Source organism: Grus americana, chromosome 1 (assembly GCF_028858705.1).
Source record: "Grus americana isolate bGruAme1 chromosome 1, bGruAme1.mat, whole genome shotgun sequence".
Taxonomy (NCBI): Eukaryota; Metazoa; Chordata; class Aves; order Gruiformes; family Gruidae; genus Grus; species Grus americana.
The window spans coordinates 121,209,675-121,228,850 of record NC_072852.1 but is presented as its reverse complement, the minus strand read 5'-3'; the positions used below and the strand labels follow the sequence as shown (position 1 = coordinate 121,228,850).

The 19,176-nt window shown below is 40.3% G+C and overlaps 1 protein-coding gene across 4 annotated transcripts in view; it reads left to right on the top strand.

The window, feature by feature from the left end:
- The window catches only part of ZBTB21 (zinc finger and BTB domain containing 21), a 30,779-nt gene extending 14,286 nt beyond the window's left edge, over window positions 1-16,493 (top strand). For 2 of the 4 annotated variants that reach the window (XM_054820866.1, XM_054820887.1), the window contains exon 2: window positions 3,996-12,281. In XM_054820866.1, the coding sequence (XP_054676841.1) occupies window positions 4,009-7,185 (3,177 nt within the window). In that variant the 5' untranslated portion in view covers window positions 3,996-4,008 and the 3' untranslated portion in view covers window positions 7,186-12,281. Of the gene's footprint in view, window positions 1-1,689; window positions 2,488-3,021; window positions 3,160-3,995; window positions 12,282-12,457 lie in introns of those variants that run through there. The other 2 variants (XM_054820876.1, XR_008576447.1) reach the window with 2 other exon arrangements.
- Window positions 16,494-19,176: the final 2,683 nt, after the last annotated feature.

The following is a 19,176-nucleotide window of genomic DNA, read 5'->3' as shown; positions in this document are numbered from 1 at the left end:
TTTCAAATGGGGCCCTGAGCAACGACAGGCCTTTGAACAAACTAAACAAGAAATTGTTCATGCAGTAGCCTTTGGGCCAGTCCGGGCAGGACCAGATGTAAAAAATGTGCTCTACACCGCAGTTTGGGAGAATGGTCCTACCTGGAGTCTCTGGCAGAAAGCACCAAGGGAGACTCACAGCTCCTCCTGGCACCACGACTGCCAGTGCTGGGCTGGATGTTCAAAGGGAGGGTCCCCTCTACACATCATGCAACTGATGCTACGTGAAGTAAGCAGGTTGCACTAATCACACAGTGGGCTTGAATAGGAAACCCTAGTCACCCAGGAATTCTGGAAGTGATCACGGACTGGCCAGAAGGCAAAGGTTTCAGAACATCGCCAGAGGAGGGGGTGACACATGCTGAAGAGACCCCACTGTATAACAAACTACCAGAAAATGAGAAGCAATATGCCCTGTTCACTGATGGGTTCTGTTGCATTGTGGGAAAGCATCGGAGGTGGAAGGCCGCTGTATGGAGTCCTACATGACAAGTCGCAGAAGCTGCTGAAGGAGAAGGTGAATTGAGCCAGTTTGCAGAAGTGAAAGCCATACAGCTGGCTTTAGACATTGCTGAACGAGAAAAGTGGCTGATGCCCTATCTCTATACCAACTCATGGATGGTGGCCAATGCCCTGTGGGGTGGTTACAGCAATGGAAGCAGAGCAACTGGCAGCGCAGAGGCAAACCCATCTGGACTGCTCCATTGTGGCAAGATATTGCTGCCTGGCTAGAGAAGCTGGTTGTAAAAGTACATCACGTAGATGGCCACGTACCCAAGAGGTGGGCCACTGAGGAACATGGAAACAACCAACAAGTGGATCAGGCTGCTAAGATTGAAGTGGCCCAGGTAGATCTGGACTGGCAACATAAGGGTGAATTATTTATAGCTCGTTGGGCTGATGACACCTCAGGCCATCAAGGAAGAGATGCAACATATAGATGAGCTTGTGATTGAGGGGTGAACTTGATCATGGACACTATCTCCCAGGTTATCCATGAATATGAAACATGCATTGCAATCAAGCAAACCAAGCGGTTAAAGCTTCTGTGGTATGGAGGACCATGGCTTAAATACAAATATGGGGAAGCCCGGCAGACTGATTATACCACGCTCCCTTAAATGTGCCAGGGCAAGCACCATGTGCTTACAGTGGTGGAAGCAACCTTTGGATGGCTGGAAAGATATCCTGTGCCCCATGCCACTGCTTGGAACACTCTCCTGGTCCTTGAAAAACAAGTCTTGTGGCAACATGGCACCTCAGAAAGAAATGAATCAGACAACAGGACTCACTTCTGAAACACCCTCATGAACACCTGGCCAAAGAGCATGGCATTGAGTGGGTGTATCACATCCCCTGTCATGCAACAGCCTCCAGGAAATTTGAATGATACAATGGACTGTTAAAGATTACACTGAGAGCAATGGGTGGTGGGACCTTCAAACATGGGGATACACATTTAGCAAAGGCCACCTGGTTAGTTAACACCAGGGGGTCTGCCAATCGAGCTGACCCTGCCCAGTCAAAACTTCCACATGCTGTAGAAGGGGATAAAGTCCCTGTAGTGCACATGAAGAACATGTTGGGGAAGCCAGTCTGGGTTAGCCCTGCTTCAGGCAAAGGCAAACCCATCTGCAGAATTGCTTTTGCTCAAGGACCTGGGTGCACTTGCTGGGTGATGTGGAAGGATGGGGAAGTCTGATGTGCACCTCAAGGGGATTTGATTTTGGGTGAGAATAGCCAATAAATTAAATTGCATGATGTTAACTGCTAAATAACCCTGCCATTGCATGTCATCATTACTATGATGCTGTATCAATGGTATTACAGTGGGAATCATTCAAATTAATGAAGGATGAATTTTGATGAAACTGAGCAAAGTGCAGTGATGATGGAACTAGAACTGACTTCAGCAACTGGTGCCCAGCAGCTTCCCTGAAATCGACATCTTCAACCTGCAAACCGTGAGCGTGGGCCACACCAGATTCACCAGCCACGAGCTCTGGATGCAGCATGCAACAATCCAACAGCACACACCATCTCTCCTGCCCTGAGAGCCTGTTGTGACAGATGGAGCCCAAAGTTATGGACTAACTGAACTCAATGGACATTTTAGAGGGATGGCCTGTAGACTAAGGGAATGATATCTGCATAGTTGTGTGTGTATAAAAATCAAACACGGGAAGAGTGGTGGTGATTAACTGGAAAGTGTAGGATCTGGGCATGATGTAGATGGCATAGAATAAGGGGTGGATAATGCCCTGGTTTTCAGCTAGGATAGAGTTAATTTTCACAAGGAGCTGGGAGGGGACACAGCCGGGATAGGTGACCCAAACCAGCCACAGGGTATTGGATGCCACTTGACATACTCAATACATGGCGTGGGGGAGGTTGGCCGGGGAGGAGGGATCGCTGCACAGGAAGGGGCTTGGCGTCAGATTCTGAGTGGTGAGCAAATTGGATTATGTATCACCTTCTTTGTATATTCTTTTATTAGTATTGTTGTTGTTGTTTTCCTCTCCCTTTGCTTTCCCAGTAAACTGTCCTTATCCCAGCCCACGAGCTTTACCTTTTTCTTCGGATTTTCCTCCCTGTCCCACCGGGGGGGTGGGGGGGATGTGAGCGAGCAGCCACGTGGTGCTCAGCTGCTGGCTGGGGTTAAACCATAGTAGTGAAACCTTTTTGTTGTAGTAGCATACATCATGTATAAATACCTAAAGAGTAGTTTCTCAAATCGGCTGTAAAAAGGATTGCTTTTCAGACATATCATTGACTTGTTTTACTACCACCACAGCGGAAGGTAGTGTAAAATTCTTACAGGTTAACTTGAACAGAATTGTAAGAGCATTCATGACTAAAAAGAAAACTGGATATGCTGATTTCTCTGTGGGTGTGCATGTGTACACATATATAAATTTCAATTCATGCCACAAAAGTTGTTTGTTAAACTGACCTAAAACCTGATTCTCTTCTTTTGTTAAGATCTAATCAGGAGCAGTCTATTGAGTTACTGAGACATCCTGCAGTATGGCGTGAGCTGTGTTTTGAAGCATGTGGAACATGGGGATTTCTCTACTGCAGTTTAATTTGTGCTTATTGTACTCTTGGATGCATCTGAGGGTAACTGTTCCTCAAGTAGATGGGCTGTGGGCATGAAGTGCTCTTATGCTAATGAATAAGATGGGGAGTTCAGTTTTCTGGTTGCTTTTAAGCTAGAACACAGCAATGTGGGGATACTTCAAGTATAATTGTGACATTTCCAAGAAACCAAATCCTGTCAGTGCACTTAAAAGTGACACATGTGATAGCTAGAAGTATATTTTAACAACACTTCTTAAACATAAGCAGACATGATGAATTAATCTAGATTACAGACAATAATCCTGCTTCCTTCTCCCTTCCCAGTGTTAAGGCCCCTTCCATGATCCCATTACGTATGACAACAAAACCCCATTGTTTAGTCAGCAGGAGACTGTCAGAGTTGCTTAGCCTCAAAAAGGTGACTTGGCATAACTAAGCTTTAGATATCTGATTCAAGAGTTTATCAATGCAGTTGTTGAGATGAAGATCTTCATAAAGCTAAAGCTGAGAGAAAGATGATCGAGAGTGAAATGATTGAATTCTTCCTTCGTGTGGACAGGTGTCTTGCAGGAAGATAATACAGCCTCCTCCCCCCAGTTAGTTAGGTGTAATATTCTTGTATAAGATCAACTGTTAACAGCATATTTGAAAGTGGGCACACAATTTGGTTCTTCTCATGCCTGTGCATCTATTGGAGTTAACTGTATTGTTTTAATTCCCATACCTTTCCTCCAAACAAGCTGTTTTCTTCAGCACTGTTGATGGTGTTTTAGCCAGTTTTTGAAGTACAGAGGGATTAGGTGTGTTTGCTTTATCTCTAACAGCAATTCACATAAGGCAACCTACAACTTTTTTTTGTTGTTGTTCTCTTCCAGAAACATCAGAATCATGGAGGGGCTCTTGCATTATATAAATCCAGCACATGCCATTTCACTTCTAAGCACGCTGAATGAGGAGCGTCTAAAGGGACAGCTGTGTGATGTTGTTCTTATAGTAGGAGATCAGAAATTTCGAGCTCATAAAAATGTTCTGGCTGCCAGCAGTGAATACTTCCAGACTCTGTTCACGAATAAGGAGAATGAGTCGCAGTCAGTGTTTCAACTTGACTTTTGTGAACCAGATGCTTTTGATAATGTATTAAACTACATTTATTCTTCATCCTTGTTCATTGAGAAAGGCAGCCTTGCAGCGGTGCAAGAACTGGGCTACAGTCTTGGAATATCCTTTCTTACAAACATTGTTTCTAAGAGTCCTCAAGCTCCTTTTCCAGCTTGCCCTATTAAGAAAATACTGTATCAAGATGAAGACGAAAGTAGTTCTCAGAAGAGAAGTGTCATTGTCTGTCAGAACAGAATTGAAGCACAAGTGAAAAGTATGAATCAAACACAACATGATTTAAGCCATACTTCTAAACCTTCACCTTCTGTTGCTGTCAAAACTAGCAGTAGGTCACAAGTAACAAAACCAACTGACACCCTTCACAACTTATCACTGAATGAAAGGAGATGGCTGAAGGAAAGCCCTGTGAGCTATACCAAGCTTCATGAAACTTCTGGAACTGTGGAGGATCAGAGCAGAGGTGGTTTAGTGAAAAGGAACACAGTACTGCCTCAAATGTCTTTAGCAGAGAAAGAAATTGCAAGCGATGAACCAGGAAGCAGTGGTCAGCTTTTAAGAGGAAAAGCTGCAGAGATGTCATTAAAAAGACCACGTCCACCAGTCTTGTCCCTGCGTGGTGCATCAGAATCTACATTTTTGTTGCGAGAGGCAGGAAAAGGAAACGGTCAAGGTGAAGACAGGAATTTGCTATACTACTCAAAGTTAGGGCTAGTAATCCCATCTAGTGGATCTGGTCCAGAAAACCAAAGTATTGACAGAAGTGGGCCACTTGTAAAAAGTCTCCTTCGAAGGTCACTGTCCATGGACAGCCAAGTTCCTGTTTACTCACCTTCTGTTGACCTAAAACCTTCACAGGTATCATCATCCTCCTCACCGGGAACTAATGATTCCCAGAAGACATTTAGTGTTGTACCTCAAAAGTCATCCTTGAAAGAGTCATCAGAGAAGTTAGTCTTAGATGAAAAACCACAGGTAATACACCCACATCGCCTTAGGTCTTTCAGTGCCTCTCAGTCAACTGATAGGGAGGTTGCTTCCCCTCTCACAGAGGTGCGAATAAAAACCGAACCTAGCAGTCCACTTTCAGATCCTGCTGAAATAATAAGAGTTACAGTGGGTGATGCTTCAGCACCAACAAATAAAGACTTTCCTTTTAAAACTGAGGATGATCATAAGGAACCAAGTAGACTTCCAGCGAAAAGGAGATTTCAAGCTGATAGAAGACTACCATTTAAGAAACTGAAGGTGGATGAGCAGGGTTCTCCTGGGTCAGAAGATAACTTTGAGGAAGGCTCAAGCCCTACGCACCTTGATGCTGATTCTCCTGATTCTGATGTCAGTAAAGATGAATACAGTGAGATCGAAGAAGCAAGACCAAATAAAAAATTTAAATGCAAGCACTGCCTTAAAATTTTCAGATCAACAGCAGGTCTTCATCGTCATGTTAACATGTATCATAATCCAGAGAAGCCCTATGCTTGTGACATATGCCACAAGAGATTTCACACAAATTTCAAAGTGTGGACGCACTGCCAGACACAACATGGAATTGTGAAGAATCCCTCACCAGCTTCCAGTTCCCATGCTGTTTTGGATGAAAAATTCCAAAGAAAACTGATCGATATAGTCAGAGAGAGAGAAATTAAAAAAGCTCTAATCGTTAAACTAAGACGTGGCAAGCAAGGTTTTCAGGGACAGTCTGCTTCACAAGCACAACAAGTCATCAAAAGGAATTTAAGATCGAGAACCAAAGGAGCCTATATTTGTACCTACTGTGGGAAAGCTTATCGTTTCCTCTCGCAGTTTAAACAGCACATAAAAATGCACCCAGGGGAGAAACCAATAGGAGGAAATAAGGCTCCTAAGCAGAAAGATCATATTCATATTGAAAGTCCAGCAGAAAACAAAGAGGTTTATCAGTGCCGTCTCTGCAATGCTAAGCTCTCTTCACTTATTGAGCAGGGAAATCATGAGCAACTCTGTAGAAATGCTACTCTTTGTCCTTACTGCAGCCTTAGATTTTCTTCTCCAGAGCTGAAGCAAGAGCATGAAAGCAAGTGTGAATACAAGAAGCTTACTTGTCCTGAGTGTATGCGTACCTTTAAATCATCCTTTAGTATCTGGCGTCATCAAGTTGAAGTTCACAATCAAAACACAATGGCTCCATCAGAGAACTTTTCTTTACCAATCCTGGATCACAATGGAGAAATAACTAGTTCATCAAGATTGCCACCTCAGTCAGAATCCAATAAAATGAACAATTTTGTTGCTGCAAAGGAAGATGGTGTATTCAGTGATTCGTCAGAACAAATAAATTTTGATTCTGAAGATTCCTCATGCCTACCTGAAGATTTAAGTGTTTCCAAGCAGTTTAAAATTCAGATCAAAGAAGAGCCTGCAGATGATATAGAGGATGAGGTCACTGAAACGAGCAGAGAACCTAAGGAAGTAATCTCTAACAAAGATGCTGGTTTGTGGCCCTGTGAAAAGTGTGGGAAGATTTTCACTGTACGCAAACAGCTGGAGCGTCACCAAGAGCTCTTATGCTCTGTGAAGCCATTTATTTGTCATGTGTGTAACAAGGCCTTCCGGACCAATTTCCGGCTGTGGAGTCACTTCCAGTCTCATATGTCACAGGCTGCAGAGGAATCCACAAATAAGGAGGCTGAGATATGTCCACCAGCTAATTCCCCATCACCCCCACCCTTACCTCCACCCCCACCCCTTCCCAAAATCCAGCCTTTGGAGCCTGATAGTCCAACAAGCTTGTCTGAAAGCTCCACTACTACTGAAAAATTATTTGTACCACAGGAGTCAGATACACTCTTCTATCATGCTCCACCACTCTCAGCAATCACATTCAAAAGACAATACATGTGTAAACTCTGTCATAGGACTTTCAAGACAGCTTTTAGTCTTTGGAGCCATGAACAAACACACAATTAGCTTTAACAGATACCTTAAAAAGCTGGTTCAGTGGAGGCTGCGCTCAGGATCTCAGATGTATGCCATATAAACTAGAAATCTAAGAGGTTCAAAACGACGACGACGATGAAAAATTTGGAATTTGTGATGCTGCTTGGGTTTGAAGATTAAGGTAAACTAACTTGGTTAGTAGGTAGAAAGCAGAGTAATTTAAAATACTGTGGTCTGGGATCTAATAGTAACAGATAATTTTTATTTCATTTAACACTGAAATACGATCACATCTGGATTGTATGCATGGATCTTCATCCTGTGATGTTGGTGTGTGCGTGTGTATTATATATAAAGTTATATATTAAACGAAAGAGCAACAACAATTTGGATTCTAACTGTGAGTTTATAGTAGTGAAATACTGTAACCAACTTCATTAATTTTTTTTTTTTTAAAGAAACCAACACACAAGCTCCATATAAATAGTTGCCATGCACTTGCAGTTAGGGAGGAAGTGGATGGAGTGTCTTGCTGTATTGACTTAGATCTTAGAAACCTTTAGCAATAACAAATAAACCTCAAGTTTGAGTAATCCTGATGTTATTGGATACGAATGCTTGATATTTTAAGGGAACATAGAATTGTTTTGTTGTTATATGGAACTTGTGCAAATTAAAATAGAATCTAAAGTCAGCAATATTATTACTAAGATTTTATATAAAAAGTAGCAGCAAGTCTGCTTTCAGCCATTTAATTATAAGTTTCTAAGGAAAATTGGGGGAGGGGGCACTTTGCTTTATATAATGTCCCAAAGACTAATTTACTACAGATACTTCGGTAGCTAAAGTCATTGTATTAACAGCCATCATAATGCAAATGGTACAGTTTATAATATAAACTAAGATTGAATGGATGTCAGACAAGTTTCATAATTTTGTTTCCACTATTTGTACAACTGTTTGTAATTCTAACTACAAAGGAATGTATAACTGTTAAATCAAAAAAAAAAAAAAGAGAGCTCATTAAGGGACAGAAGATGAGCTGTGTTCCTACACACAGTAATAAGCTTGGCCATGAGTAGAGAGATATGTTTTAACAGAAACTTAAAATGTAAATATTTATATAGACACCTGTATAAAAGAAGAAGTATGTATTTGAAATTTGTATTAAGCATACATATCCAGCTCAAAGCAGAGGAAAAAACATCACACTACAATCACTGCATTTTTTTGAATACAATGCATAGAATATTTCTTTCTGCCGCTATCATATGTGATACTGTGTTGCAATTTTCTAATTGGTTGAAAATCGTGGTAATAATGGGCTGCAGATATTCTGTGTGGTTCCATTATTTCACCTCAAATCACAACTGGAGCATTTAGTGTAAGTAGGATCATAGATAATTACCAGAAGCTGTAGTAAGGGTCCAAAATTATTCTGTAAGTAAAAGAAATATTTACCCAGAAGTAGGTGGTAAACTAACAGCGAAAAATTGTTCCACAAGAACTTAATGGAGTGGTGATGGATTAAAGTGAACGTAAATGATGCAAACAGTATTTATGATCCTGACCAACTTTACCCCATGTGGGCTGGGAGAGGGGGATTGCATTCCATACTACGTAGTCCGAGCCCAGTCTGTGTTTGCTGAAAGGAACAGGAGTTTGGTCACCAGTTTTGGGGGGAGCAGGAGTGAGGCTTTAATTCTGTATGTAACCATGAATTTTTTTTCAGCATCCCAAACTCAAAAGTAAGAAGAATTACAAGCTGACACCAAGATTTAGCAAAATTAAGCGCAACCATAACTCCTAAGAGTCTGAGGATGGGCATCCTTAGTTAGGCACATGCAGGAATGGATTTTTCTCAGTGAAAGCCTGAGTGTGCCACCGTTTTTTTCCAACAGATTTTTTATTATTATTTTTACTGTAAGTTAAGTTTAAAAGAATGGGCTCAGGATGGACCCCTGACTTTTTTTCAGCTACCAAAAAAATTATAATGTTAGTTCCAAGCTTCTTCTGTTTCATTTTTGATTTAAATCTAAAATTGTTACTAAACACTTCTAATAGTAATGTGTTGTTCTTTATGGTCGTCTTTCAGGCAAATTGTAGCTGAATATGATTACGCTGATCTGTTAGAATATCAGTTAAACTCTTTCAGTAACATTGCAATTAAAACAAGGTACTTGTTTTAATAGTGACGTTTCTACTTAACGACTTTTTTATTGCACCCAGTAAGACTACATTTCTTACTTACCAGAAACAATTTTACAATAAAATGATTATTCCACTTAACCTGGTTTAACAAAATCAGAAAAACATAAAGCTTCGCTGAGTATCCTTTAAATGTATTTAAGAAATCTGTGCATATAAAATATGAACATGTTTTTGTAAAATGGTTCCTGAGTTTTCAGCAATGATTCCTCTACACAACAGTCTGAAAGTTTGTACGTAGCCTTTTAAAAATCAGTGTGCTTTCTAAAGGAAGATGGCAACTAGTTCAGCTATGTCATAGTCATCTAACTTCTAGCTGGGATTCTGCTATGTGGTATGATGATAAATTCCACACACTTTAAATCAAAAGCTTGTTCAACACATTTGAAGAAACCTTGACCATTTTCCTAGTATACTATGTATTATAAAAAAATCCATAAAATATTTCTGGTTTAAATAGCCTCCTCCTAAGTTTTTCTTTAGTTGTTTCATTTTTGTTTTTTTAAAAAGTTTTAGTTTTAACTTTGGGCATGTTCTGTGGTTTTTTTTAAAAATTCGGTTCCTGTTGTTTAGTAAAGGAATTCAGGATCTCTGAAGTTTAAATATGAGATATTTATATAGCAGTTCTGGTTTTCTATTAGCTTTCATACAGTATCTTAAAAAGCCCTTGATAGAAGTGTTTATTTTGGAGGATACGGAATAAATATGCTTCCACTTATATAACTTTAATATATGTTTAAAAACTTCAACTATGGAAAAAATGTTAGTTGCTTGTTTATAAATAAAGGTCTTTTCAAGAGTGTCTAGTTTGGCCACAGCCAAAATAAAAGGCAAATTTATTGATACAAAAGCCTGTCTTCATCATATTTTGTTTAATTTTGTAGCTGTGTACTAAAGTGACACAAAGTTAGAGATCTTGTTAAATATAAAAAGTGGTTTGCTTTTTTTCTTAAAATTTGTGACAGGAATGTGCAGATGTTTTAATATATAGACTAGAATCTTTAATTCTTTCTTTTTTTTGCTATTTTTATAATCTGTAAGATAAATCTCAGAGAACTATCCTGCTTCAGTGGAAGTACAGCGGAAACTTCTATTGCATTTAAGAGGAGCAGGGTTGAGCCATGAAATGTATTTTTGTTTGGGACTTTTTTTTTCCTTTCAGGCACTGTGTTGGCAAAGCATCTAAGCCTATGATTAAGTTTCGTTAAGATGAGTCTTAATTTTTTTAAACATGTGCTTAAGTTCTTTGCTAAATTGGGACCATGATCAACCTTGAAAGTGAGCAATGGCAGAAAAATACATACAGATTTTTTTTAAAGTCCTAGAACCAAAAGGTAAAAAGAATTTTCCTCTACATAAAAATTGCATATACAGCTAGGGTTCTGTGGTTTTACAAAACCAAAGCATATGAACCAGTAATAAGACTGTCTCTACTTTGGTTTTTTGGTAAGGGGGAGTGAAACACCCTGTGACAGGTAATTGAGCAGATAACCTGCTGAAGCAGTGGGTGACACTAGAGTTTGTCTTGTATATTTCAGAATGGAGATGTAGCCTTATTCATGAACCAAAACACAGCTGTAAGAGACTTGTCCCTGCATTTCCTATTTAGGCAGGCCTTCTAGTGACATCCAGTAGATTTTTTTTGTCTGATGTTGTTTGTTTTCCCCCACGTAGGACATGCGGGTTTGGTTTGAAGCTACACTTACTCTGTTTTTGTTCCAAGCTTCCAGTGATAAAACTAGAAGTTTCTCACATGGAATAAGGACAGACTATGCCTAACTTCTTGGCACTAACAGTGAGGGTGCAAATGTCTGGCATGAGCCTGTAAACTGGCATGTGCCTATACTGTTCAATAAAATTGTTTACATTTTCCTACCAGAAGATTTAGATAAAAATCAAAGCAAGCTTAGGGTTTGGGGTTTTTTTAAATGTTGCTGTTAATGAATCAGTGTTAAAATCTTTTTTGTTTTGTTTTTGTTGAACACAGCCTGATAGTATTTTTTGATGTCATTGATTCTTGTTTATTTAAAATGACTTGTGAAAAACTGTACTATAACTGTTGTACATAAAGGGACACTATCAAGAGAAAGGTTGTATACAGTAAATGTACTTATTTGTATTAAGAATACTTGATATTAATAAAATCAAGGAATTTAAAAACATGAATTGAGTCATAACACTTGAGCTGCTTGAGCAAGAAAATGCCTATTAAGGGCATCCTCAATTGTTGCAGGGATGTCTGAAAAATGTATCTAAATTCTGTGGGCTGAGCTTATTTTTCACATTGCTTTTTCTCTCACTATTCCAGAATAAACGACTCAATCCATTCTTCCTTTTCTGGTTTCTCAGCGGTACACATTACCTTTTAAAGACACAAGCTTCCCACTACTGCAGCAACATCTTTAATAAAAATATGTACATAAAACCAGAACAAACTATCTTTTGTAATGTAACATGCAAAATACATATAAAGTACACATTTTAAGGCTTATTCTTGACAGTGTCCCTTTTTAAAAAGCAGGAAAATGGGATCACTTTTAGTGCTTGGGTACAGGGGATTAGTTTCCTACAGTTTCTAGAAATTGGAATTACCCAATATATTTGCTATAGAATTTTCCAATTAGTTATACAAAATCACTTGTCATTTTAAAGGATTATAGAGGTGAGACAAAAGAAGCTGGTTTTATAATCCTATATACCTTATAGTCATCGTATATCAGTTCAATACACCAGTGTTGGATTTTAATTAAGGATGGGTTTTTACTTTTTTTAGGACTGAGACTTAATAGCTTAGGGTAACTTTTTCTTTAATGTAATGTAAATCCATTGCTGCTTTGTACAACTTTTTCTACTGTGTGTTTTCTTTACTTAGATCTTGACTAAGAAATGTTGGCGTCCAATAAACTTACACTTTGTTTCTTTTGAATTACTGTGTCTTATACTGGAATCTGTTGGCAAAGTGTCATGTTATTGTACGTACCATTGTGTCTGTGGACTGGGAATTTTGTTTATAAAGGAGCATCTTTTGATCTGTTTGTTGGATGTAAGTGCTAGTTTTTACATTACTAAAATAATGGCTTTTTGTTTGTTTTAGCAAGTGCCTCACTGAATCTTTTACTGGAAAATACAAGAAAGCCAACTGCTGTAGACAATCTCTTAAAAACTTGAACACAGCCTGAATTCTGCTTTCTGTGTAATCAGCGATTCAAATGGGACTTTGTGGAAGCAAGGTTACATCGACTGAGTATCTCTTTCATCTAAAGCTGGATTGAACCAGATGTTTGAAAATACTCTGTCAGGAATGTTTATGGTATTTGGCAGTGCTCTCATCGAAAGCAGTTTTGCCGCATGCATTTCCCTCTTCAAAAGCCCTTATGTGGGAATGTAGCATGTGGATTCCCATGATGCATAAAATGATCTCTATCTTTTGGGAACGAGGTTTACTAGGCTCCTTTCTCCAAAGCAGATGAGTTCTATCTTTGGAAACTTTTAGGCCAGTTTTCTCAACTTCTTGGGACTCCACATTTGCTGTCCTTTGCCATTTTTAATTTGTGCAGTTTGGGTTGAACCCATTGACCAATTGCACTCACATTTAACAGAGGAGGTAAGGTCTCAAGAGTTAATCAACAAGTTTCATAAAAATCACTCACTGGGTAGCAAAGAATGGTCTTAGTGGGAAGGATTAAATTTGCAGCGACAGCATATACCGAACAGTTAGCTGTGCTTTTTACTCCAGATACTTGTCACTGTGTGCATGTGTACTGTCTGTCAGAGTAAGCGGGGCATTAGGTCAGGTGAAACATACGGCAGAACCGAAGTACCAGCTCTGCCAAATTGTCAGAATCAAGGCTTGAAAGGGCATTCCATGCTCAAGAGGATTTGGGCCTTTGATGCTCCTTGAATCTCTTTGAAAACAGGGACAAAGGGCTCCTGGCCTGTCCCTCAGTGGAGTATCCCTGCATGGCAGAAGTGAGGTGAGCTGTGGAAAAGGCAAAAAGAGGACAGAGAGCTGCTCTCTGACTCATTCACAGAGTCGTAAATCACCAAAGGTTTGCCTCCCTCTTTCTCCTCCCAGCTCTTTCTGCATCCAGGTAAGATCTACATACAGTCCTCTCTCTATTACTGTTCCAGAGCAGTTTAACCTCTGCTTAAATGCTTCACAGAAAATGTCCGCTCTACAGACCATACTACCTATATTTGACAGAAAAGTCAAGAAGCAAACCAAAATGATAAGCAGTTACTCATAGCCTATTTTCATGGTTATTTCTTGTTCTAGTTCCAGCTGTCCACTTCTTAGACAGTTGCTCCACAAACGAATCCAGTAACTTTTACTTACTTATCCATTCATAGAATTTTCAGTTATCGCTCTTTTAATGCACAAACACTAACAGGATAGTTTTTACTGTTCGACCTACATGGGTAATATTTCTATTTCCAGTCCTGAAATACTCTGGCAATAGAGATTTTCAAGGTGTTGGCTGCAATGAAGCAACATACACAACTTTTATTTCCCCTTCCTTTTACATGTGTTGAAAGAGTACATCAAATGCAAAGCCAGTTTCTCTTAACAAAGAGTTTGCTTTAAATTGCCTCTGCAGTTGTGATACAACCCTTAACAATTTCTTAATGTCTTGTCAGTCCAGGATACAGTTCTTTGATGTCACGGAGCCCTGGGTGCAGTCATTCACTTAAGCTGGTATTTTAGGGCACAGGCTCTCATCCAGCAACATGTATCTCTCCAATGAAAAAATGAGGCAGTGAGGAAGCAGCATGACCTGCTGGGATTACTAGCATCCAGGGATGCTTCTGCTGGAAGGAAGAGACCATGCTGAGATTTGCAGGCTCTGCAGGCAGGTGTCTGGAGGAACAAAGGGCAACAAGCCAGAAGAAGAGGCCAAAAACAAGGAAAAAAACCCAGCCTCTTTTTTAAGGTGTCATTTGTGATGAATACTGCTTTTCCTTTCTTCCCTCATGAACAGCTGGAGTCCCTGGGGTCTGACACCTTCTAACTCTTTTTTGGCTGACAAGAAACTGCATCCATTCCTTTATGCTACAAAGTCTATGAAAGAGTTTAGGGAAGAAAAACTTCCCAAAAGATTGTTTAATAGTATTTCTCCTACAGTATTTTGTTGAGGGAAGTTTGGGTCCTCTTGGAAAAGGCTTTGAAAACTGCACATCATGAGGGCTTCACCAAATGTGGCAACAATACCTGTGGAGATCCATTCACAGTTTCCCCACCTCGCCACCTGCACCTATGGTTCCTAAAAACAGAAGGGATCTAAAACCAGAGGAAAATCTCTAGAACAGTAAATATAGCTCTGTTGACCACCATCCTACTTACTCCTTCCTCGGCTGGCTGGGCCTTGGCTTCACACACTTCTCTTGCTCTTCGGGTCACACTGCCTGGAGCTCAGTTAATGTCAGACTAGACACAGCTGTTCCAGCCCATGGCAGAAAGGTAAAGACTTCCTCTCTACATGGCAGCCCAGGGCTTGATTAACAAGACAGCTGCTATCTGCTGTTGTATATCTTCTTCACTCATGAATCAGCTGAGCAGCCAAATGTCACAAGAAGGAAACTTAGCTTTGTTAGCTTGCATTCTGATTACTTGTTTCAGGAGAAATTCGACTGAGGCATGTAAAGGCATGTAAATGTATTTTTTAAAAGCATGAGAAAAAAACCTGTGAAAATACCAAACTGTCACTCTGAGTAAGTCTGGAGGAGAATCACTGATATTAAAAATGAGATTTGAAATTGGGTAGTTTTTTAGCAAGTATTAGTACAAGGCTCAGGTGGGGAAGAACCACATACAGCCTTAGCTTTATGGAGATAATCCTATAATCTATTATGTGCCTCTAACACTGTGTACAGGCATTAGAAGGAGACAGAAACAAAAGGCTGCAACATCACATCCACCTGAAGAGCCACACTTGAAAGCATCACACAGAAAGTGAACCCCTCTCTCTATATATATATACAGTACGTATGTATGGATGTATGTACATAAAAATGTGTGAGCATGTTTTAATATGGCTCAGTTACATGGCAATTGCTGAGTTTGGAGAAAATTCCCATTCAAAGGCATGTTACAATACACTTTTGTCTAAAAGCTGTCTTCTCGTCTGGTATTTCCTTCACTAAGCAGCATGGTTTCTGCCTAACAGACAGCTGGGAGTGGAGAGATGAGGTGCACCTCCAGACCCCTCAATCCTCGGCTCCCTGTTGGGACTGTCATGGAGGATGCCAGTCTATCCCAATGGTTTCTGTAGCACAGACAGTTGTCTAAGAAAATGCAAAAGGATTAGTCATAGCTTAACACCTATTATGATAACATATAGTCAACACACTTGAACATAACGGGAACTCATGACTGAGAAGTTAAAAGCTTTTTACCCTTTGCCCGTGCCATAATGCATTGCATTCTCCTTCAAGTAACTGTCAGGGTTTGCATAACTGTATTGTGGGTGAGCCTGTACCCCTGGGCTCCAGGTTCAAAGTGATTTAGCCTTAGCTCAATACCCATGGGGCATGCTCTGGGATGACATACACACAAAACTGGTACATGCCCTTGGATTTTCTTAGCCATCTAGCTGAGCTGGAGTGTTTTCATTGTTCTTCTAGAGGAAGGTGCGGGTTCTGAGTTTTCAAAAGCCTTTCTTTTATTTCATACACTTGTTATTAATTTCCTACAACATTGCTTGAAATGCCTGTGCTCTCAGTCTAAAACTGGAAGATCTTTTACTACTTACAAAGTCCTTTCTGCTTTCTGATGCCCAGCATTCCCAAAGCCAGCTGGTCTTAGTGTCCTCAAGCATGTGTCTGAGGGGCATATGAGTGTTTGTACTGCATGGGAGAAGCATACGTCCCTGGGAAGTGCCGCATCTCCTGGGTTGGAGCCCAAGATTCAGAAGGAGAGGCAGGAATCTCTCCAGTGGTTCCTCATCAGGAGATTCTTCAGGTCAGTCTTGGACATGGGAAGCCGTAACTACTTGGAGACAATGTTAACTCTGAGCCTAAATTAACCCATGCACGAGAAACTTCATGTAGCTGGAATCACCCATCACAGACTAGGGTGCCGTCCTTGAGGAAGGCCGCCCGCAATACTGCTTACGAGTACAGCGATCTGCACCCCAGCACCGTCACCTCTAGTGATACTTGCGCTCTCTAGCGGCGCGAATATAACTGGCTCCAGCAGCTGAAAATAAAGAAGAAAATAAAAGCAGCATGTCTGTCATGTTTTAGTTGCTCTAATAGGATTGAAACACGGCTTTGCAGTTTTCTTCATATCTGAATACATTATGTGAAATTATGATTGGTCGAAAATAAAACATCGTGACCCATTTGTTTTGAAACTTTGCCAATTTGTCAACATTTATATTTATGGGGCACGGTTGTTTTTTCAAGATTTTTTTTAGGACCATGCCTGTATATTAATAACATATAAAATAACAAAGCTGTAAGGGCAATTTTGTGATTTAATGAAAAACTCAGCTCCTGGCAGTATGCCTTCCTAAGGACGTATGAGATGTAGGCATTTGGGCAAAGAAGAACTAAGTGACCTAAATGAATTGAAGTTTTTCTATTATGAGGTCATGATGGATGTATTACTCTTTTTTTTTTTCCAATAGAGATTTGTGCTTGGATAGTTCAGATATCTCCTGATTTTGCAAAAGAACCAAAAATAAGAGCAATTAGTCAAAGTGAAGGTCTAATGATGTCATGATCTCGGAGTCTTTTTTTATGGAGCAAGACTCCATTAAAAAGAGGATGTTCTCTGAAAGACAGGAGGTGGGGGGAGTTATTCCAGATCAAGAGCCAGCCTCCTTGCCCCCACGCTAGCTCCTAGTTGTGAAAGCTTCCTTAATGGCACCTCCTTCGGTGCCAGACTGCTGTCTTCCAACAAGGCTTCTCTGGCCATCCCACCTGGCCCTTGTTCCAGCCCTTTGCTCACCCATCACTTTCCTTCTCAGATGGCTGCCACAAAGCAGGGCATAGCATTTCTGGTATGTCGAGTCACAAGATGGGTCATGCATGCTGAATCTCACCTCGAAAGGGGCTACAGAAAACAGTCTGGAGAGTACACATAAGGGCAGGACCAAATGGAGGAGCTCATCTTCTGCCTTTAACATTGTGCCTCTCCTTGCCCCCCAACTCCTGAGCAAGCTTGCCACAGTCAGCAGGTAGAAGGGCATGCCTGTTACCTGCCTCTGGCACAGCAGGAAAGAGTGGGAGAGCGGCTGAAATGCCACTTGTGAAAGGGGAAATGGTCCCCTCTTCCATGAGGGGTCACATTTCAGGCGTGAAGATCAACAGGTCTATTTCTGCCAGCAGAGATATCAATGAAGTGTGGTAGTATCACCTCAGGCTGACTGTTACGCTAGCAAAATCTCATAACAAAGGCATGGTTATAGCCACCTCACAGGTAAAGATGGCATCACACAGAGTCCTGGGATGCTGGAAAAAGCTCTGCTGGCCAAAGTGCAGTTTTGCCAAACTAAGCATCGCTTACATTACTATACCATCCTGATAAAACACTTGTGTCAGACTTCATGTTAGACTGCATGTATGGCCTCTTATGAACCTTCTCTTTTTTCCACGTGTGTAAAAAATACTCTGGAGCTCAGAGGCAGAAAATTAGTGGGAAAGGTTTGGATCGACTTTATCTCTGTGCATTGTAATTGTATAACATCACTTAATTGCAGTGATTGAACCTATCGCTTGGTTTTGGGTCATTGTTCTGCTTACAGCTTTAAAAATGAAATTTATTTAAAAACTACAATCTCATCCTGCTCTCTGATTATATCTATACCATGGGACTCAGGGTAGTCTCAGATCTAGCACTTTCCGGGTGCTAAATCTGTATGCATACCCTGCTGTGTCCCAACACTAAGGCAGGACAGAGCCCTGGCATACACCGTTCCCACATTTGCCTGTGCCAAGTCCAAGCCACCGTTCCACCCACCTGCAACAAATCTGGAAATTTCAAAGAACTAGTCAAGGTCCTACAATTCTGCCCACATTCTGTCTGCGGAGTGAAAAAGAGCATCTCTGAACAGCTGTACAAGGAACCTGGCAGCACTAGTTAACAAGTGAGATATTTCTTTGTTGTTCATGTGCTTTGGGTAGCTCTCTATCAGCAACACATTCTAGCATAGACTGTATCAGAGTAAGGTACAGGTCTGCAGTTTTCTTCTTGCTTTTCCAACACAGAGAGTGAAATGGTTAACAAAATTCATACTTTGGAGCACCAAAACAGGACATGTGAGGTAACCATGATGAATGATGCATTTATAATTCTCTTGTTCCAGAACCAGTCATAAAATCAACTCTTTATCAATCTCACTCACTTTACATTTTATAAACTTGCTTTGCAATCATCACCAACAGAGATACATACTTGCTAATTAAAAGAAAAGCTGGGATTTGGGAAATAAAGAAGTTACTTAATAGAAATACAGCACATAGCAGAGCCTAGGAGCAAGTCAGAATCACAGTTCCCAGCTTCAAAGTACATGGAATTATGAAAAACTAATTACTTTACTAATCACATCCCCAGAGCTATGCTTTGATGGGTAAGATCCTGAATGTTCAGAGAAGGCTATTTGAAACTCACAGGTGCATGAAAAAGGAAAATAATTAAATATTAGCTGCCACATATTTTTGCTATACTTGAAAAATTAAAATGTAAAATAGTGCTAGTTACAAGACAGCTGTAAAGTTCTGTAAAGGAAAACTGTTCTTAATATCTCAATGTAATCTTTTACTCTTCTCATTTCATGTTCACTAATTAGACTCACAAAATTCTTGCCAGTT